This window comes from Bufo gargarizans, chromosome 2 (assembly GCF_014858855.1).
Source record: "Bufo gargarizans isolate SCDJY-AF-19 chromosome 2, ASM1485885v1, whole genome shotgun sequence".
NCBI classification, from domain to species: Eukaryota; Metazoa; Chordata; class Amphibia; order Anura; family Bufonidae; genus Bufo; species Bufo gargarizans.
The window spans coordinates 79,249,112-79,271,616 of NC_058081.1; the positions used below are offsets into that span (position 1 = coordinate 79,249,112).

General features: G+C 47.1%; 1 protein-coding gene across 1 annotated transcript in view; it reads left to right on the forward strand.

Annotated features, from left to right (window-relative positions):
• The window catches only part of GPAT2 (glycerol-3-phosphate acyltransferase 2, mitochondrial), a 189,234-nt gene that overhangs the window by 116,385 nt on the left and 50,344 nt on the right, over positions 1-22,505 (forward strand). The window contains exons 11-14 of the mRNA XM_044277008.1: positions 3,832-3,913; positions 4,094-4,306; positions 4,385-4,492; positions 11,386-11,471. Coding sequence (XP_044132943.1) covers positions 3,832-3,913; positions 4,094-4,306; positions 4,385-4,492; positions 11,386-11,471 — 489 coding nt within the window. The remainder of the gene's footprint in view (positions 1-3,831; positions 3,914-4,093; positions 4,307-4,384; positions 4,493-11,385; positions 11,472-22,505) is intronic.

The window sequence follows — 22,505 nt, forward strand, 5'->3', positions numbered from 1 at the left end:
ACAATCAACCATTCCCGGGAAAGGGGTGCCCTCTCTTCCACACCATCAACCATTCCCAGCAGGGTGTCCTCTCTTCTACACCATCTACCAACCAAACCGAATGCAAATATGTCCCCAAATCTGCTTGACATCTAAAACAAGTGTCTGAAGCAGCGACTCCATCAGTTTTGTTGGAGCTGAGAATACTCTATTTAGTAGTTTAATTTGAATCAAGAAAACTCAGATGCTTACTGATATGGCAAAATGGTGAGCCTTCCACCTCCTTCCAGTCCTCTGTGGATAAGGCAGGCATATCCATCACCCACTTTGTTAATTATTTGTCAATTATATTCAGTGGTTTGTGGGAGGGCATAAGCTCTAGTTAGTGACTTGGAGAGATTCGGGGTGCTGATCAAATCCTTCAGAGGATTTTATAATTGGGATCCCCCACTGATCAGCACAGGGACTACACATCTCTGTCCACTATGTTTATTGCAACGCTACTCCCATCGGAGAAGCTCTGCAGGAACTAGCACTGTTGATAGAGCTACCCTGAAGCTGATCAAGGGGGTGCAGGCTGTCGGATCCACACAAATCAGATATTGATGGCCTATTCTGAGGATAGACCATCGATAGTAAAAACGTAGCATCTAATCCATGGAGATCCAGCTACTGGGGCTACCACTGTTCATGAGGACGGGGGCCCGTTTACCCCTATGAATGGATCGGCAGGTTGTGCATGTGCTCTGCTACTCCATTCATTTTATGTGGGACTGCTGGAAATGTCGCTGTACTCGCCTATCTCTGGCAGTTCCTTAGGGAATTTATTGAGTGTCAGCTGACATGTGCGACCTGCTGCTCCATTCAGAAGGGGGCACAGACCTCCATTCTTGTGAGTCTGGGGCATGACTTAGTTGGACATAGTCGAAGCATGCGCATTGTGGCACCCCATTCTTCTCCACAAATTCCTTGGCTGATGGAAGACCATTAGTATCTGAGTACATGAAGCAGATATTTCACTGCAGCTCTTGCCCACATTTTGGTTCCCAGAAGTAGGTCATAAAGGTGGATCAAATGTGGCTTAGACCGAAGCGGGTTCCAAGACGAGAAAGCAGGGTCATCCGCAGCCTGCAACATTCCCCACATCGATCCTTTGCATCTTTGTGAAAAGAAGGGAAAGGTGTTCTTTTAAGTCATTATAGTTCAAAAAGTTATATTACACCTACAGTTATTGATTATACTTTTTTATATTTCCATCCACAGAGCTGTATGAGGACTTGTTTTTTGCGGGACCATTAGTTTTTATTGGTACCATTTTTGTGGTACATACGACTCTTTGATCACTGTTATTCAATTTTTTGTAGTGGAAAAGGTGACAAAAAAGGGGCAAATTTAGTTTGTCACTGTGTTTACCGCACAGGAAATAAAAATATATATTTTTAATAGTTCAAACATTTTTGGATGCAGTGATACTTGATATGATGTATTTTTTATATATATACGGTATATATATATATATATATATATATATATATATTTATTTATTTTTTTATATGTAAAATTGGGAAAGGGAGGTGGTTTTAAACTTTGAATGTTTTAATGCATTGTTTTAATGCAGGAGCTCCTGCCTGCTCCTAGAGGCTCCGTTCTCCCACCTCTGTCCATTCCCTCCTAGACTTGATTGCCGAGACCAGGCAGTGTTCACGTCATTCTGCCTGGCCCTGAGTTTGGGTGAAATCTTTAGCCGTTTAGTATGCAGCGCAGACTTAGTGAAGAAAGGATGCTCGCCAGCTGCAGACTTCCTTATTGCGCCTGCGCTGCATACATCATAGTACACCCTGAAGTAGAGCAATGCCGGCATCACTGAAGAGGAGTAGTGAGATGGGACTAAGGCCTCTTGCACACGAACGTGTGCGCCCCGTGGCTGTACTGCTGCCCGCAAATTGTGGGCCGCAATGCACGAACACCCACCGTGGGGCAGCCGCAACGGATTGGGGACCCATTCACTTTAATGGGTCCGCGATCAGGCCGTTCCGCAAAAAGATAGGACATGTTCTATCTTTTTGCTGAACGGAAAAACGGGACGAAACCCCGCGGGAGCACTCTGTAGTGCTTCCGTAAGGGTTACATTCTATGCTTCCGTTCCGCACCATTCCTCATCTACGAATTTGCTGACCCATTGAAGTGAATGGGTCCGCATCCGTGATGCGGAATGCACATGGAAATGCGGTCTGCAATACGGCCACGGGGCGCACATGTTTTTTGTGCAATAAGCCTAAGGCTATTTTCACACCAGCGTTTTTGCTGGATCTGGCAGGGCTCAGCAAAAACGCTTCCGTTCTGATGATACAACCGTCTGCGTCCGTTATGAACACATCCGGTTGTGTTATCTTTAACATAGCCAAGACGGATCCGTCTCTAAAACTATTGTAAGTCAATGGGGGACGGATCAATTTTCTATTGTGTTCAAGAATTAGGAACCGTCCCCATTGACTTACATTGTCAGTCATGATCTTTCTTGCTCCGCATCCCAGGACGCACTCAGAAACGCTGCTTGCAGCGCTTTTGTGTGCATCATGGGAACACAACCAAACAGAACGGAATGCATTCTGGTGCATTCCGTTTCGTTCAGTTCAGTTTTGCCCCCAATGACAATGAATGGGGACAAAATCGAAGAGTTCCCCCCCGCTATTGAGATCCTATGACTGATCTCAATAGCGAAAGGGAAAGCGCAAGTGTGACAGTAGCCTAAGATAGTTCTGTTCAGCTGACATTAGCACATTGCTAATCTAAGCCAGGTTAATGCCCACGTTTCTTCTGACAGACAGCCTTTAAAATTTACTGTTTTCTCTATTTTTTTATTTTTTTTAACATATGAGCTTTAAAAATAGTTTATTATTTGTGTATTCACTGGAAAATCAATCTACCTAGCATTGCACTAAAAGGAAACCAAGAGGTACTCTACATTGACCATGTACCTTTGAATAGTGCCCTCCCACCTCCTAGGAAACATACAGGGGCGCTTTGCTTCCTGCCATTATTGTTGAATGTCAATAGTTCCCAGTGTAGGCTGTGTTCTCATTAATATTGATCCTTGCCCATAAAGCGGCCTCTGCTATATGGAATGTACTTCAGAAGAAAGCTAAATTAAGCTGGCATAGTAAAAGACTTTCATGGGAATGTTTGTACGTTGCTCCTACTTTGTGACATGTTGTTGCAGATGGAGTTCCTGGTCTTAATCTCTCCGTAAAAAAAAATTTGACATTGTTTTATTTTGTTATTTCATATTTCAAAGACTGTATTAGACTAATGCACATAAATTCTAGTTACATAGTGCCCTTTGCCTCTCCGGACGTGTCTGTTTTTGCAACATGATGCAGACTAACTTGCCCTATACCTGTGATGGCTAACCTCCGGCACTCCAGCTGTGGTAAGAACTACGACTCCCAAGATGTACACTTGCTTGGCTGTTCTCAGAACTCCATAGAAATGAATGGAGCATGCTGGAAGTCATAGTTTCACCACACCTGTAGTGCCAGAGGTTAGCCATCACTGCAGCCAGAATATTTGCCTTTTGGTTGGCGTTCAAGTGTAACTCCCGGAATACTCTCCTTGAAGAGATGGAAGCCAACTGAACAAGGCCCAGCAAGTATTGCCCAGGGTGCTAATCCAAGTAATGGGACCTGTACAACATAGACGCTGGGCATTGGACGGTTGCCACCAACTCTACCGCCCAGCATGCAGTTGCGTTTCTCTGTACCCAGTCGGCAGGACAGTAACAATGGGGGGGACTCTTCAAGCTTTCATCCAGTTTGCTTCCATCTCTGACCTAATGATTTTATGGGCTCTTAGGTGGTTCCTGCAGAAATTGGGCGTTGTCTTTATTCCACCAAATGGATCCTCCAAACATCTCGGGGAAGCTGTTCTTTCTGTGGTGAGGGATGAAGCCTTACAAAATGTTGTACCTATTTGTCATTCTTGTCCTGATGTCTACCAATGGGAAAATATTTTATGAATTCATATTGGAGTTTATGATTTTTATACATTTTTCCTTTCACTGTTTTGATTTTTGATGCTGTAAGTTGTAACTTGTCCATTCCTCAACTCCTAACAGTATATTGAGACACTGCTTACAGAAGGGCAACATGTGCTGGTGTTTTTGGAGTCCACCTCCTCTCTAAATTGTCGCAAAGTGTCTCCTGTAGCTCAGGAATGGGTTCTGCAGATGATATCAGCTGTGCGGTCTGGAGTAGTTTCAGACATCCTTATTGCACCTGTGGGTATATCCTATGACACGTGTCCAGAATCTTCTGGCACCGGTAGAGAGGTTAGTCTATACCAATACATGAAATGTTCCTGGTTGTCTGCCCCCCTTTCTCCTCTAACATCTGGCTTGTTCTGTCAGCTGGCATCTTTTCTGGGATTGTTGCGATTCCTCACGTCTGCGTTTTGTCCCTGGTCCAGCTCTCTGGGTTGTGCACGTGTGGATTTTGCTCAGCCGCTTTCACTAGAGGTTGGTCTTTTCATTTCTATCTATGCATTATTCACGATAAGCTGTATCTAGTGACACTGTGCAATGAAACTGTTGAATTATTAGCGATTTCTGCGAATGGGATGAACATATACTGTACACATGTGAATTGTCTTTGTATTTGATAGTCAGTGTTTTCACCATTTAATACTTTTCTGTTCAAGTTTTCCATGTAAGTCTATAGTACAAGTGAAGATTAGAAACTTTGTTTTTATATTACAGAAAATACCTTTCTTTCCAGCCTCCTCTGCATTGATCACTCACTATTAACCGCTTCCCGACCGACCTAACGCAGGGATGCGTCCTGCGGGCGGTCGGGTTGTTCCTCTTCGACGCATCGGCGCGTTATCTCGCGAGATGCGGGCCGGGAAAAGTCGCAGCAGAAGTTCGTCACCAGCCTGCCAGCCAATGATCTGTGCTGGCAGGTTGGTGACTTTTAAAAAAATCGAATCAAAAGCCATTTAACACATTATAGTTATAAATATAATATGTAAAATGGCTTCTGTGCTCTCTGTTGGTTCCTTTTCGTTGGTTGGTCCCAGCAGAGAGCACAGATCACTGTAAGTGCACAAAACACAACACATTTAGCCCCAGATCACCCCCCATTACCCCAATTAACCCCTTGATCACCCCTGTCAATCACTAGTGAAAGGGAAAAAAGTGATCAGTGTAAACTGTCACTTTTTTTTTTTTCACCAGTATTGACTGTTAGGTTTTAGGATAGTTTAGGCCCCTTTGGTAGGTAGTTGGCGTCGGTTAGCGCCCAGCCCACCGCACCGCAGTCACTGATTCGCTGATTAGCGTATCGTTAATCAGCATTAGTACTTTTATAGTATCTGTAAGTGATCAGAACTGATCACAGTCAGATCTATAATAGTATTAGTGTCACCTTAGCTCGCCCTCCACCCAAAACGCAGTGTTTGCCCGATCAGGCCTGATCGGTCGCCCACACGTGCGTTCACCCACGCCCGCCCCGCTGCAGTGACAAAAATTGTATTTATTTTTTATCACTGCGCAATCACTACACAAGCTTTTTTTCTTGGGTAGTCTCAGGGAATAACCCCTAAACTTAGTTGACCAAATGGCAATTAAGGGGTATTCTTCTGAAGAGGCCTACAGGCTTCTGACCCAGTCGGATGAGGAATGGGAACCCTCATCTGACGAATCCAGCGGGTCAGAATACGAACCTGTAGAAAGCAGTGGCAGTCTGACCCAAAGTTCTGACGATGAGGTTGAGGTCCCTGATACCACCAGGCGTACCCGGCCCCGTGTTGCTAGACCACAGGTTGCGCAGGATCCGCTTCAAGGGCAGCAGAGTGGGGCTGGCGCTGTCGGATTACGTGGTGAGGCATATACCAGCAGCGCAGCCCATCCTGGACCTAGTACCAGCACTGCCGTAGAACATGGTGAAGTGGCGAGCACCAGAAGGGCAGTTGAAGCTGGTACAGTGGCACGTGCAGTAGTTCCCCCGTCGCAGCCACCGCACAAACAGGCCCGTAGAGCCCCTAGAGTCCCTGATGTGCTGGCAAACCCTGATTGGCAGCCCCCATCTTCAGCCGCACGAGTAGTTCCCCCTTTCACCGCCCAGTCTGGAATTCGGGTTGAGACAGCTCATATCGAATCGGCACTGGGGTTTTTTGAGCTGTTCTTGACTGCGGAGCTCTTGGACTTAGTTGTGGCAGAAACAAACCGGTATGCCACTCAATTTATAGCCGCCAACCCGGGAAGCTTTTATGCCCAGTCTTTCCGGTGGAAACCCGTCCAAGTTTCCGAATTTAAAACTTTTCTGGGCCTTCTCCTCAACATGGGCCTGACAAAAAAGCATGAATTGCGGTCATATTGGTCCACGAACCCAATTCATCACATGCCCATGTTCTCTGCTGCCATGTACAGGACACGATTTGAGACCATCCTGTGTTTCCTGCACTTTAGTGACAACAGCACCTCTCGTCCCAGAGGCCATCCAGCTTTTGACCGGCTCCACAAAATTCGGCCTCTCATAGACCACTTTAACACCAAATTTGCAGATTTGTATACCCCTGAGCAAAACATCTGCATAGACGAGTCCCTGATACATTTTACCGGGCGCCTTGGCTTCAAACAATACATCCCAAGCAAGCGCACCCGGTATGGAGTCAAATTGTATAAGCTCTGTGAAAGGGCCACAGGCTATACACACAAATTTCGTGTCTATGAGGGTAAAGATCAGACCCTGGAGCCGGTCGGTTGCCCTGACTACCTGTGGAGCAGTGGGAAGACAGTCTGGGACTTGGTGTCACGCTTATTTGGCAAGGGGTACCATCTTTATGTGGACAATTTCTACACAAGTGTGGCCCTCTTCAGGCATTTGTTTCTAGAACAGATTGGCGCCTGTGGCATCGCGCGGGCTTCCCCCAATGGCTCGTTACCACCCGTCTTGCAAGGGGAGAGAGGCCTGCCTTGTGTAACGAAGAACTGCCCGCGGTGAAATGGAGAGACAAGCGTGACGTTTACATGCTCTCCTCCATTCACGCAGACATGACAATCCAAATTGAATGAGCAACTGGAGTCATTGAAAAGCCCTTCTTGGTCTACGACTATAATTTGCTCATTGGAGGGGTGGACTTCAATGACTAGATGTTGGCTCCTTATTTACTCTCCCGCAGGACCAGACGCTGGTATAAGAAGGTGTCTGTATACCTAATTCAATTGGCGATGTACAATAGTTTTGTTCTCTACAGTAAGGCTGGGAGAACACGATCCTTCCTCAAACTTCAGGAAGAGATCATCGAGAACCTCCTGTATCCAGGAGGTTCCGTGGCCCCAACCACCAGTGTAGTTAGCCGTCTACACAAGCGACATTTCCCCAATGTCGTTGCTGGTACCTCAACCCAAGCGTCATCCCGAAAAAGATGTTGTGTCTGTAGCAGGAGTGGAATAAGGCGTGACACCCGCTATTTCTGTCCTGACTACCCTGACCACCCTGCCCTATGCTTAGGGGAGTGTTTCCGGAAGTACCACACACAGGTACACTTAGTATAGGGATTGCGTGACACAGGACAGGCACACAAGGATCTTGGGGCCCTTTCACACACTGCTGCTGCAAACCTCTCCTATCACCTGGGACAAAGTGCATAATGTACTTCGCCACATCGCTGGGCGATTTGCGCTTTGCACATTGTCCCATGGAGAAGGAGAGGTTTGTCCTATAAAGGTAAAAAAAATTTTTTTTTTTTTAAAACAGGTAAGCAAAAAAGTCAATGTTCCAAAAGTTCAATAAAGTTTATAAAAGTTAATGTTCTGTTTCAAATGTTATATAAAGTTAATGTTAAAGGGATTCTGTCACCTCTGATAACACAAATTCAGATTTTAAACCAGTCATGCTCCACAGATTACCTTGAATCGGCTTTGCTGTTCTATACTGTAATCCGTCCAGTAGTTTTGCTGAAAAAAGACTTTTATAATTATGCTAATTAATACTGAAGGTGCCCAGAGGGGCGTTATGTTCCACTTTGTGTGCCCAGTAACGCCCCCCTGCAGTGCCCAAAACGCCTTCCTCCTGAATCCCTAACCGCCCACAGCGTCTCATCCCTCTCCTCCCCCTCCCTGACGGCCGAGCAAAGTCTCGCGCAGACGCAGTACCCACTGAGGGCTGCGCCAGTGCGATTTGCTGGAGACTGAGGGAAGAGCGAGCATCGGACGTCACCTTCCAGGTGGACCAACCGATTGACCAGCTGCAGCACTGATGTGCATTCTGACAGAAGCATTGCGCTGCTGTCAGATTACACAAAAGTCGGTGTATGCGGCGCTGCAAGACGAGATTTCTCCTCTGCAGTAAAAAAGATACGTTTGCCAAGGCTTTTTGGCTGAGGGGCGGTGTTCATATGCTTTGGCAAACACTTTGTATATAAAAAAATAAATAAAAAATTGATCGATTGATGTGAATGGAGAAATCGGGTTTGCCAGGGCATACGGGCTGAGTGGGTTTGGATGTTGGGCGGAGCTCCTATGTCCTGGCAGACGCCTTTCCCCTCCTTTTTTTTTGCTCCTTTTTTGGCAGAGATTTTTTCATTCACATTGATTGATGCGAATTGAGAAATCTGTGCCGTTTATTTTTTCTTTCAGCCCATTTTTTCTTCTCATTACCCGTATGCTCAATATAAGGAGAATAGCAGAAACTCCTAATGCTGGCCATACATGTAATGATTGTGGAGACCCTCAAACACCCCACAAATGACCCCATTTTGGAAAGAAGACACCCCAAGGTATTCGCTGAGGGGCATATTGAGTCCATGAAAGATTGAAATTTTTGTCCCAAGTTAGAGGAAAGGGAGACTTTGTGAGAAAAAACAAAAAAAATCAATTTCTGCCTAACTTGTGCCCAAAAAAAAAAAATCTTCTATGAACTCGCCATGCCCCTCACGGAATACCTTGGGGTGTCTTCTTTCCAAAATGGGGTCACATGTGGGGTATTTATACTGCCCTGGCATTTTAGGGGCCCTAAAGCGTGAGAAGAAGTCTGGAATCCAAATGTCTAAAAATGCCCTCCTAAAAGGTACTCATTGGAATTTGGGCCCCTTTGCGCACCTAGGCTGTAAAAAAGTGTCACACATGTGGTATTGCCGTACTCAGGAGAAATAGGGCAATGTGTTTTGGGGTGACTTTTTACATATACCCATGCTGGGTGAGAGAAATATCTCTGTAAAATGACAACTTTGTATAAAAAAAATTGGAAAAGTTGTCTTTTACAGAGATATTTATCTCACCCAGCAGGGGTATATGTAAAAATACACCCCAAAACACATTGCCCTACTTCTTCTGAGTACGGCGATACCACATGTGTGACACTTTTTTGCAGCCTAGGTGCGCAAAGGGGCCCAAATTCCAATGAGTACCTTTACAATTTCACAGGACATTTTTTACGCATTTGGATTCCAAACTACTTCTCACGCTTTAGGTCCCCTAAAATGCCAGGGCAGTATAGATACCCCACAAGAAGACACCCAAGGTATTCTGTGAGGGGTATGGTAAGTTCATGTAAAATTTTATTTTTTGTTACAAGTTAGTGGAATATGAGACTTTGTAAGAAAAAAATAATAATAATCATTTTCCGCTAACTTCCATCAGCGAATACCTTAGGGGGTCTACTTTCCGAAATGGGGTCATTTGTGGGGTGTTTGTACTGTCTGGGCATTGTAGAACCTCAGGAAACATGACAGGTGCTCAGAAAGTCAAAGTGCCTAAATTTATTTTTTTGCACCATAATTTGTACATAGTTTGTAAACGCTATAACTTTTAGCCAAACCAATTATCAAAGACATGTAGAACAATAAATTTAGAGAAAAATTTATATAGAAATGTAGTTTTATTTGAAAAATTTTACAACAGAAAGTGAAAAATGTCATTTTTTTGTAAACATTTTGGTCAATTTCGATTAATATAAAAAAAAAGTTAAAATGTCAGCAGCAATGAAATACCACCAAATGAAAGCTCTATTAGTGAGAAGAAAAGGAGGTAAAATTCATTTGGGTGGTGGTAAGTTGTATGACAGATCAATAAACCATGAAATTAGTGTAGTGCAGAATTGTAAAAAGTGGTCTGGTGATTAAGGGGGTTTAAGCTAGGGGAGCTGAGGTGGTTAAAGGGGTTGCCCAATTTTTTTTTGTTGTATACAGGGCAGAATGGGTTAAAATCAAAAGCAGGAGCAGTACTTATCTCAGATTCTCCTCTGCTGCTTTTCCAGCAATTACCGGACCTAGCGGTTCTCCACTTTCTGGTTCTGCTGGACACCTAAGACATGACTGCTCAGCCAGTCACTCACCTTGGCCAGTGATTGGTTGAGCAGGCATTTCCAGGCATTTCTTGCATGTTGATCAAGAACTAGGAAGTGTAGAACACTGAGGACCTGGTAAGCATCAGAATGGCAGCTATTAGTCCAGTGAGGACTTTCTGCTCCATCTATAAAAACACCCAGGATAAGAACAACCCCTTTAATTCACTGGCTGAATTGGTGTTCAGAGAAGAGATGGATTATCAAATCACCTGGAGATAAGGTTACAGCTGCTGACCATAGAACTCTAGGGATATGCGAGGTGCAGGAGAAGTAGAAGAGAGCAGCTGCAGAGTGAGAGAGGGACACAGGCACATACAATAGCTGCTGCAGTTTCTGGAGAGAGTTTTGCTGTCTAAACATAGTCTTGGATTCACAGCTACACTGTCCTAGTACTTCTTTATAATGTCCTGTGTGCTGATGCCACTTCTGAGGGGGTCCTATGAAAAGATAGGTGAGCATGATCTCCTCTTCTCTACATGTACCGTGTATGGAAGACATATCATAGTGGGTAGTCTCCACACACTGTGCAATTGAGCTCAGTTAACCTTTAATAGATATGACTACCCTATAGAGCTCCTGATACAGATTTCAGCAGTGTTCACATGTGTAGGTTCAGTTGACATTTATATACGGCCAACTTTACATTGCTCTGTTTTGTAATATGACCCAGCATGCAAAGCTTCCACCCTCAGCTGGTACCCAAGCAGATATGGAAGGGACCCCAGAAGACAGACTTCTTTGTTTTCCTCTACTAGATTTCAGTAAAAGTAGAATGGTTAATAGGAGATGTTCTTTTATTCATTTTTGTTTCATGATGTCAGAATACAAGCAGATGCCACAAAGTGTGGTTCTAGATTAAAACATATTTAGTCTGCTTTTCTAAGTAATTATCTTTAGCCATTGTATAAGTGGTAGACCAAGAAATCAAGATGTTACTCCAGCTTTGGAGAAGATGGACATTGGACATCAGAAAATGCCAAGGCAACAGTGTTTTTGTATGTCTTGTAAATGCCCAGTCACCATATGCCCTACTATGTAATGAGCTGCTTGTTTTCCTTTACAGGAGTACATCATCAACTATACCCTGAGACATTCTGCTCTGGTCCCCTGCCTAAAGAAGACTCTGCTGCCTCAAATTCTGGCTACAAGGTAATAAAATTAAATGACTGTGCTGTATGCTACACAGGGAGCAGGAGCCACACTCAGTTACCAGCATCTTGACATGTTTTAGAAGGCCCACCAAATTTTAGCACCAGGTTATTAGAGGCACATTGTACTGAGGTCAGCCTATACAAATCAAAAACGTAAACACTCCACAAAAAGATTGGACTACAGCTCCTCCATATAGAAACATAGAAAATTCTTTATTAAATATACATTAGACAGTAATTATAACATATAAAATCAGCAGTAAGAAAAGGGGAGGGAAACTTCACTGAGGAACAGAACCCTAAAGGGGGTTGAGGGGTCGGCACGCAGGGGTACCCAGGATACTAGGAAAAACCACACAAAGAGCCAACATAAGAGAATGTAAACCCCGGACATAAAGGTCCAATGGAAGAGACAAGATGGTAGGCTATGTGTGGGAATCATAAAAAAATAAATACGCCAAGGGTGCGTGTAGATCCCTCAGCCGCCTCCTCCCGCTTTAAAGTGACTGGTCTATTTTTTGACATTTAGTGACCAAGCTGTTTTTTTTTTTCATTTTCACTTTCTAAGAGCTATGTTTTTATTTTTTGTCGATACAGCTATATGATGGCTTGTTTAATTTTTACGTGACAAGTTGTAGCTTTTAACCCCTTTTTAATTACCTGTGAAAAAATACAGCATGTATTGTAAAGCATTGTAAAATTGTTCAGACCCTCAAAAGTTGACTGAAGTACAAAGTAAATAAGTGTCAAGTGTAAAGAATTCCCCTTTCCCCTCATCAAGTCTGTTGCTGTCATAAAAAAATAGAACTAAAAATCATATGTAACCCAAAATGGTATCAATGAAATTGTCACCTGATCCCACAAAAAACGAGCCCTCACACAAGTCCATCACTAGAGGGAAAAAAATGGGGCTCAGAAAATGGTGACACAAAAACTTGTTTTTTTTTCTCTCTCCCAAAAATGCTTTTATTGTATGCAAGTGAAAAAACTTAAAATCAACCATATAAAATTGTTATCTCTATAATCGTACTGACCAGCAGAATAAAGAGGTTTCATTTTTTTCTGCACAGTGTACACCACAATAACAAAACCCCAAAAACAATGGCAAAACTGTAGCCTTTTCTTTATCCTGCTATCCAAAAAAATGAAATAAAAAGCGATCAAAATTGTAACACATGTCATGACATTTAATGCTGTGTAGACCAATCTTATTTACGTTTATGATATAGATTTTCATTATTATTTTATTTTTTGAAATTTCAAAACTTGAATAAAAAAAAGAATTTAAACAAAAAGTTGCATGTGCCACACAATAGTACCAATGATAATGGTAGCTCATCCAGCAAAAAATAATCCCTCAAACAGCTTTGCCGAGAGAACGATAAAAAAAAGTATGGTTATCAGAAAATGGCTGCACTACTACCCAGAGGCTGTTCAAAAAGCAACATGACACCTGTAAACCAATCCATCAAAATCTGTGCTGCAAAAGCCAAAAGGTGAACCCTGCAGTGTACCCAAACAGCATTTTACGTTCACATTTATGGCATTTTCGTATGCAGTGGAACCTGCCTAACAATTTAAGGGGAGTGTTATGTCTCAGATAGCCCAAAGTGGGCACAACCAATTGGGCACTGAAAAGCCTTATCTATGGAAAAACATGCAGTTTTCATTTTTCACCATTCCCTGCTCATTGAAGAGGACCTTTCACCTGTCCTGACATTACCATATAAATAGCTGGCAGGGTAGGGCATACTGATGACACATGCTATCTCTTATTATTTTTTCTCTGTGCTGCTCTGTTTCCCCGCTGTGCCCCCCGTTCTAGTTTCCTGCCTGGTATGTAAATTAATACCATCAGTACAGGGAGGAGGAGACGGCCATGTTTCTCATGGGGCGTCTCCTTCTCCCTGGCTGTGAGCTGGCCAATTGCAGCGGAGCGCTTAACAGCCAGCGAGAAAAAAAAGCTCAAGGAGGAGATGCCCCTTGAGAAACACGGTAATCTCCTCCTCCCAGTACCGACAGTATCAGGTTGGAAACCAGAACGGGGGGGGGGGGGGGGGGGGGCACAGCAGGGGAACGGAGCAGTGCATAGAAAAAAATGTCATCAGTATGCTCTACCCTGCCAGCTATTTATATGGTAATGTCAGGACTGGTGAAAAGTCTTCTTTAATTCAGAAATCAGGTTTAAATAATTTGAGGGATGTAGATTCTAAAATGGGTGATTTCTTTTATTTAAAGGGGTTGTCTTGTCTGGGAATTTTGAAAATAAATATACTTAAATATTACTTTATTATAAATATATTCCCAAACACCTTTTATTAATTATAATGGTTCATTTTGTTTAGGGATCAATTATTAGAAGAAACAAAATGGCCGCCGTCCTATTAGTGCACACGAAACCTGTTCTAATCACACAGGAGAACAAGTTACTTAATAACACTGAGGTAAAGAGCTGCTTCATCCTCCTCTCTGCTCTGCTTGTCAGGGATTATGATCCCGAATACAGTTTAATATGATCTTCAGCTGAATCTCTGTAGGGATGGAGTTCATGAGGAGACATGAAGTACACAGAGGAGGTGGGAGTGTGGCTAATGAGCAGCAGCACTTGTATGCAGTCTCCATAACCACAGCCCCACATTACATCCTCTCTTGTAGGTAATGTCTCCTCATGAACTCCAGTCCTACAGAGATTCAGCAGAAGATCATATTAAACTGTATTCAGGAGCATAAAGGAAGATAAGGCAGCTCTTTAGCTTAGTGTATTGAAGTAACTTGTCCTCCTGTGTGATTAGGACAGGTTCTGTGTGTACTAATAGGATGGTTGCTATTTTATTTATATGAATTGCTCCCTAGACAAAACAAACCATTACAACTAATAAAAGGTATTTGGGAATATATTTATAATAAAGTAATATTTAAGTATTTTAATTTTTTTAGTTCCTCAAGAACCCTTTTAAGCCCCAATGGAGCCCCTCATTTTTCCATCACATTATATACTGCTCGTATCCAGGGGTTACGACCGCCATGAAATCCAGCAGCGGTGGCTGGATTTGTACCTATGAAACGGGCTGACCTATTACATGTTCGCTTGGCAGCTGACGGTATCTGTGTTGGTCCCATGTTCATATGTACCCACATTGCTGAGAAAAATGATGGTTTTATATATGCAAATGATCCTCTAGGAGCCACGGGGGCGTTGCAGTTACACCCAGAAGCTCAGTTGTCTCTGCAGAGGACGCAGCAGTTTCAGAGAGAGTAGAGCCTCTAGGTGTAATGACAACGCCCTTGTTGCTCCTAGAGGCTCATTTGCATATATGAAAACATAATTTTTCTCAGTAATACGGGACATATGAACATGGGACCAACACAGATGCCTTCTGCTGCCAAGCGCACATGTAACAGGTCAGCCAGTGTCATAGGTACAAATCTGCTGACAGATGCCCTTTAAAAAGGGAATCTGTCACCAGCGACCTCTCAATCCAACTGTTTGCTTTAGACACATAGCTGTCATTCACAAGATTAAAACACTGATTTTCTTTTGTCGATCTGAAGCTCTGTTTCCGAGTTATGATACTTTCTCGCCCATTTTCCTTGGGGGACACAGACCTTGGGTATAGCTCAGCTCCCTAGGAGGCGTGACACTAAGTAAAACTGTTAAGCCCCTCCTCCATCAGCTATACCCTCAGCCTGGAGATAGAGGCTACCAGTTTTAGCTTAGTGTCCAAGGAGGCAAGACACCCCCTGCTACTGCAGGGCTGTTTTCTCCTTGTTTTAATTTTTTCTCTAATTTGTTATTTTATTTTTGTTTTTTCCTAGGGATACCAGAGACGCATTGGACCTCTCTGCTCTACCGGGGTTGAGCTGCGCCAGTGTCAACTTATTTGCACTGCTGCCTCCCCCACAGAAGCAATAGGAGGATCTGGGCAGCACTGGCTCCCCTACATCCCGCCAGCTAGGGGGTCGCCCGCACGCCAAGCCCCTCTTCCAGCTTCCTGCCACTGCGGTGCCAGTGGCTGAAGGGGCGACCCTGCTGGAAGGAACTGAGGGCGAAGACAGGTAAGATGGCTATTTCCAGCCCATACCCTGTCCCTATTTGCATGGTTTTGGGGGGGCACCCGTGGTTGCATTGAGCACGTCGCTCTGTCCCTCTCTTGAAGATCTCCCCATCTGCGGCTGCTTCCACTCCCCCCCCCCCCCCACTGTCTTAGGGTCCACTGGCATTACTCTCTGAGAAGCGGTGCCATCATCCTTCTCCCTCCCCGCCACCGCCGCTCCGTGCCGTGATCGGGGGGCGGGGCTTAGGCCCGACATCGACGGTTCGGGCTCGGCGGGGGACATGGTGACAGTGGAGGTTCGGTGAGGTCACCCACCTGATATCGCCGCGCATTGGGCCTGCGGGCCTTTATTTTACGGCAGTTCGTTCTGTGGCTCACGCTCCTGCATAGGCCTGAGAGCTCTCGGCAGCAGGGGGCGTGTTTTTTTCGCGCGCGCGTCATTGGGGGCGGAGTTTACGTTCTCCTTCACAGGAGACAGTCAAGCGTGTAGGGGGCGGAGCTTCTTCCCGCGCCTCTGCTGAGTTTTTTGCTGCGTTTCCTCACTCCGGTCTGGAAGCTGAGCCACGTGGGAGACTCCCGGTGCATGGATCGCGTTTCTGGACGCACGCTCTGATATTGTTGCCTTCTGCAGCTGTTGATCTGGTCTTCACTCCTGACGTTCTTCTGAGGCACTGGTAGGACAGTTAACCCTCTCCTAACCCTCCTGGTCATAGCTGCTGCAACCCCTTGTGGTCTCTGTATCAGGGTGCGACCACTTTTTCAACATGTCAGATCCCACGGGTGCCCCCAAACCCTGGTACCATGCCTGTACCGCCTGCAAGGTACTTTTTCCGAGTGGGCAATCTGAGCCGCATTGCCTTGCATGTCAGGCCCCGGTGCAGGGCCCGCTTCCCGCTGCGCCCCCCGTTGCCTCTGAACCCCCTGACTGGGCTAAGTCTCTGTCTCAGGCGGTGGAGAGCCTTACGCACGTAGTGGGCCGTCTCGTGGATAGACCGCCTCTCCCGCAGGCTGCCGAAATCCCTGTCGCGCCCGCTGGGAATTCCGTTTCTGCCGCCCCCACTGATTCCCTGCCTCCCAGTGAATCTTCCAGGGCCCGGCATACTCAGAAACGTCCGAGGATTGAGCGCACATCTTCTTCTGATGTTTCGCTCTCTCCGCCACGCGTGCGAGCTCAGTCAAGCCTATCCTCTCAAAGGGATACGCCTTCTGAGGGAGAGCTGGCGGATTCGGACGTGGACATGGACTCAGAGCTTCCGTCAAAATTGTCATCCGCGGTGGGGCATCTTATCGCTAGCATCCGCGATACCTTTCAGATACATGATGACCCCCCCAGCTCTGAGCAGGCCGGCGTGTCCTTTCTCCGGCCCAGACAGGCCTCCAAGGTTTTTCCCATACATGCCGATTTTTCTTCTGTGGTATCCAAGGCTTGGACTCGGCCTAACGTCCGCTTTATTACGCCTAAAAAGCTGGACATTTGCTATCCCTTTCCAGCGGATTCTGTGACCACGTGGACATCCCCACCCAAGGTTGATCCTCCCGTGGCTCGCCTGTCCAAGAGCACTGCTATTCCTGTACAGGACGGATCTTCCCTCCAGTCTGCTGAGGACCGTCGTACGGAATCCCTCTCTAAGGCCATATTCACTGCCTCTGGTTCGGCCCTTAGACCGGTCTTTGCCTCCGCCTGGGTTGGTAAAGCGGTCTCTGAATGGGGTTTGCAACTGGAGCAGGAGTTAGGGTCGGACGTCCCTGTTCAGGACCTCCGCTCCTTAGCCCAGCTAATTATCCAGGCCGGAAAATTTATCTGTGAGGCCTCCCTTGATGCGGGTGCCCTCATTGCCCGTTCCTCGGCCCTGGCAGTTTCTGTCAGGAGGGAACTCTGGCTGAAGGTTTGGGCGGCGGACGCCGCTTCCAAACGTTCTTTGGCCGGCCTACCATTCACAGGTTCCCGCTTGTTCGGGACCCGTCTGGACGAACTTATATCAGAGGCCACGGGTGGGAAGAGTACTCACCTCCCCCAGTCCAGGCAAAAGGGCGCCCCCCGTGGTCGCGCTGGTTCGTCCCGGTTTCGGTCCTTTCGTAAACCCACCGGGTCTAGACCAGCGGCCGGTTCTTCTTCCTCCGGCCCAGCCCAGGATAGACGCAAGAAGCCGTTTTTTCGGGCGCAACCTACCTGGCGCAAGGCCCAGCCTGCGCGGGCTTCCACAGGCCAGCAGCCCTCTGCCTGAAGGTGCGCCCCCACCCACCCGGGTGGGGGGCCGCCTTCTCCTGTTCAGGAACGTTTGGCGGGCCCACATCTCAGACGCATGGGCGCTCGAGATTGTATCTTGCGGGTACAAGATCGAATTTGCGTCCATTCCGCCAGACCGTTTCTTCCGTTCACGTCCTCCGCGGGATCCCGTACGGGCGGCCGCCTTTCTCGCGGCCATTCGCTCGCTAATAGACAAGGGTGTCGTCACCCCTGTGCCTCCGACGGAAAGGTTCAGGGGGTTCTATTCGAACCTCTTTGTGGTCCCCAAGAAGGAAGGCTCGGTGCGGCCGATCTTGGACCTAAAGCGCCTGAACCGGTTTCTCCGTCTGCAGAGATTTCGGATGGAGTCTCTCCGGTCCGCAGTGGCCTCCCTGGAGAAGGGGGATTTCATGGCTTCAATCGACGTTCAGGATGCATACCTCCACGTTCCGGTTGCTCCATGTCATCACCGCTTCCTGCGCTTCGCGGTGGGGGACGATCACTTCCAATTCGTCGTCCTTCCCTTTAGTCTGGCAACGGCTCCTCGGGTGTTCACCAAGGTCCTGGCCCCTGTCTTGGCTCTTCTACGTTCAAGAAGTGTTTTTCTTCTTCCGTACTTGGACGACATCTTGGTCAAGGCACCCTCCTTTTCTCAGGCATCCGGCAGCGTGGATCTCACTCTGGAGACCCTGACGCGTTTTGGTTGGATTATCAACCACCCCAAGTCTTCCCTTACTCCCTCCAGACGGCTGATCTTCCTGGGGATGCTCCTGGATACGGAACTGGCGGAGGTCCGCCTTCCGTCGGACAAGCGCCTGGCCCTTCGCGGGTCGGTTCGCAGTCTTCTCCGTCATCACCGTCCTTCCCTCAGATCCAGCATGCGGTTGCTGGGAAAGATGGTTGCCTGTTTCGAAGCTGTGCCATTCGCACAGTTCCGATCCCGCGCTTTTCAGAGGGCGATTCTGTCGGCCTGGGACAAATCACTGAGGAGTCTGGACAGGACCTTCCTTCTGCCTCCCCTGGCTCGGGCTTCCCTCAGCTGGTGGTTGCATATCCCTCTGAGGGGGAGGTCCTTCCTTCCACTGAACTGGCTGGTGATTACCACCGATGCCAGCTTACGGGGGTGGGGGGGGGGGGTTTTCCCTCCCCGATCCGTCCAGGGCGTTTGGTCTCTGTCGGAGTCCAGACTTCCGATCAACATTCTGGAACTGAGGGCAGTTCTTTTGTCCCTCAGACACTGGACCCATCTACTGAAGGGCCACCCTGTTCGGATCCAATCGGACAATGCCACGGCTGTGGCGTACATAAACCATCAGGGAGGCACCCGCAGCGCTGCGGCGATGCAAGAGGTGTCCCTCATTCTCCTCTGGGCAGAGACGCACGTGCCAGCCTTGTCTGCAATTTACATCCCGGGGGTGGACAACTGGGCGGCGGATTTCCTCAGCCGGTCCACCATCGACCCGGGAGAATGGTCGCTGCACCCAGAGGTGTTCGAGGCCCTTTGTCTTCGCTGGGGTCGCCCCGACGTAGACCTCATGGCCTCCAAATTCAACCACAAGGTTCCCCTATACCTGGCCAGGGCACGGGACCCGCAGGCATACGGCGCCGACGCGCTCGTCCTTCCGTGGCGCGAATTCTCCCTTCTGTACGTCTTTCCTCCTCTCCCCCTCCTGCCACGGGTTCTTCGGAGGATCGCGGCAGAGGGCGTTCCCGCGATTCTAATCGCCCCGGATTGGCCCCGTCGGTCCTGGTACGCCGACCTAATGTTGCTGTTGGCAGACGCACCGTGGCCACTGCCCTCCAGGGAAGACCTTCTCTCTCAGGGTCCGATCTTCCACGAGCATTTAGGCTCGCTACGTTTGACGGCGTGGCTGTTGAGACCGCCGTCTTAACGCAACGGGGTTTCTCCGCGGACGTAGTCCGCACCATGATTCGTGCTCGTAAGCCCGTGTCCTCTAGAATCTACTATCGGGTTTGGAGATCCTATCTGGGTTTTTGTGAGTCCCGGAGCATCCCTCCTCTCCGGTTTTCTCTTCCCACGATCCTGTCCTTCCTCCAGTCGGGTCTGGACCTGGGGCTGGGCCTCAGTTCTCTAAAGGGACAGATTTCGGCGCTGTCTATTCTTCTCCAGCGTCCCTTGGCCTCTCTGGGGCCGATTAAGACTTTTTTGCAAGGGATGGCTCACTCTGTTCCGCCGTACCGCCCTCCGGTTCCTTCCTGGGACCTGAATATGGTGCTCTCGGCGCTCCAGTCTGCCCCCTTCGAGCCTTTGCGGGAGGTCTCCCTTCGCCTTCTGTCCTGTAAGGTCATCTTTCTTGTGGCCATCACGTCTCTCCGACGGGTGTCGGAGTTGGCGGCTCTTTCTTGCTCCGAACCTTTCCTGGTCTTCCACCAGGATAAGGTTGTGCTTCGGCCTGTCCCGTCCTTCCTGCCAAAGGTGGTCTCCGCCTTTCACATCAATGAGGACATCGTCCTTCCGTCGCTCTGTCCCTCTCCTTCCCACCCCAGAGAACGGGAACTGCACCGTCTGGATGTGGTCAGGGCGTTGAGGATTTACTTGGAGGTCACCGGATCTTTTCGGCGCACGGATTCCCTGTTTGTGGTTCCGGAGGGTTCGCGCAAGGGTTTGGCGGTCTCCAAGGTGGCCATTGCCCGTTTCATTAAACTGGCGGTGTCTGAGGCTTATCGAGCCAAGGGCAGGGCTCCGCCTTTCGGCGTCACTGCTCATTCCACCAGGGCAGTCGGAGCTTCATGGGCGCAGAGGCATCGGGCCTCGGCTGAGCAGTTGTGCAAAGCAGCCACTTGGTCTTCTCTGCACACTTTCACCAGGTTCTATAGAGTGCATACGCATGCATCAGCGGATGCTGCTTTGGGCCGCCTGGTCTTGCAGGCTGCGGTTTCCTGATGCTCAGGTGGTGTTCCGCCTTGGGTTGTGGTCCCTCCCTTCTTGGACTGCTCTTGAACGTCCCAAGGTCTGTGTCCCCCAAGGAAAATGGGCGAGAAAAGGAGATTTTTGTATAACTTACCAGTTAAATCTCTTTCTCGCTCTTCCTTGGGGGACACAGCACCCACCCTTCTGTGTTTTGGTTATGGGGTTATGGTCTGGCGCCCCGTTGGGTTGCTGGCTGTTGTTTACGTTGTTGGTTGTTATCCTTTCACTACTTGGACACGCAACTGGTAGCCTCTATCTCCAGGCTGAGGGTATAGCTGATGGAGGAGGGGCTTAACAGTTTTACTTAGTGTCACGCCTCCTAGGGAGCTGAGCTATACCCAAGGTCTGTGTCCCCCAAGGAAGAGCGAGAAAGAGATTTAACTGGTAAGTTATACAAAAATCTCCTTTTTTCTTAATATGCAAATTAGGCCTATAGTGCAATGACGGCATGACCATTGTTCTTGTTGCACACAAGCCCCTGCTTTGCCACTGCTTGGCCCCGTCAATTAAAGCGGTCACTTCTAAAAACAATGAGGTCTACAATGAAATTGCAAGCTGTGAGGGAGCCCCAGTCGGTCCAGAATCAAATGTTTCAAGGTTTGGGGGGAAAGGAGAAAGAGTTTTTCATATCCGTACCAACATAAAGAAGTTAATAGCTAAAGAATGGAAAGATCCAGATAAAAGATCAGGGGTCACTAAAGCATTTAAACGGAAATATCCATTTGCTGATGAAGACGCTGAGCAATGGGACAAAACACCAAAAGTTGATGTCCCTGTAGCACTCATTTCTAAAAAGTCCTCTCTTTGAAGATGTGGGACTCCATGGATTAGAAATACAAAGGAGTTTCAAAACAATCCTGAGAGGCAAAGTGCAGACGAGCCATAGCAGTGACTTGTACCACAAGATCCCTATTTCTGTGGCTGAATAACAAAAATTGGAAGGTTATTTGGCCTTAGGTACCTCCAGGTAAGAGGTCATATAATCTCTTGCAATATTGAAACAGACCTCACATTTCCTGGTAGATGCTTTAGCTGTTTTAAGATTATCAAAAAGCATTGTGGCTGGTGACACTGGTTCAAAAAGTCTATGTTTTATCCTGTGTGACCACAGACTTTTTGGCACTGTTTTAGATGACATCCTAGAAAAAGCATCGGATAAGAAAAAAGGTTTTCCCTCAGAATCTAGTTATTTTCATCAAAGACTAACCTTTTGCAACCAGGGGTGAAACAGATCAGAAGACAAGGGAATCTTCTGGGAAATGGCAGTTTTCCAAATTAAAAGGGAAGGCATTTCTTTTCAATGATGATAATACCACCAAAAACTTGAAATGACGCCATGGGTCCATTGGGGGCAGGCTCAGGTTATTCCACCATGACTGGGAATCCATTTCCTTAAACACCATTTAATCAAGATATCATATACAATTTCAAACCGTGCCAACAGATTAATGATCAACCGTTGTCTTCCCCAAAGGATCAGTCAAGTAGCATTCTGCTCTCCTATAAAAACAAGTAGTTTGCTCCATTCCTCTAGTTCAGCAGGAACAGGGCTTTTACCCTCCACTTTTTCTTGTAAAAAAACTGAATGGTTCATTCAGAGCGTTTGTCAACATCAGGTCCCTCAACAAGTTAATTTATTACAAAAAGTTCAAAATGGAAACCATCAGATCCACAGTAAATCTGTTGATTCAAGACTGTTTTATGGTGACAAGTTCCCATCTACAAAATCTTCCAAAAATATTTGAGGATCGCTTACTTCATGGGGAAAGATCTGTGTAATTTTATTTTTCAAGCCGCACTGTTCAGCTGACATTTACA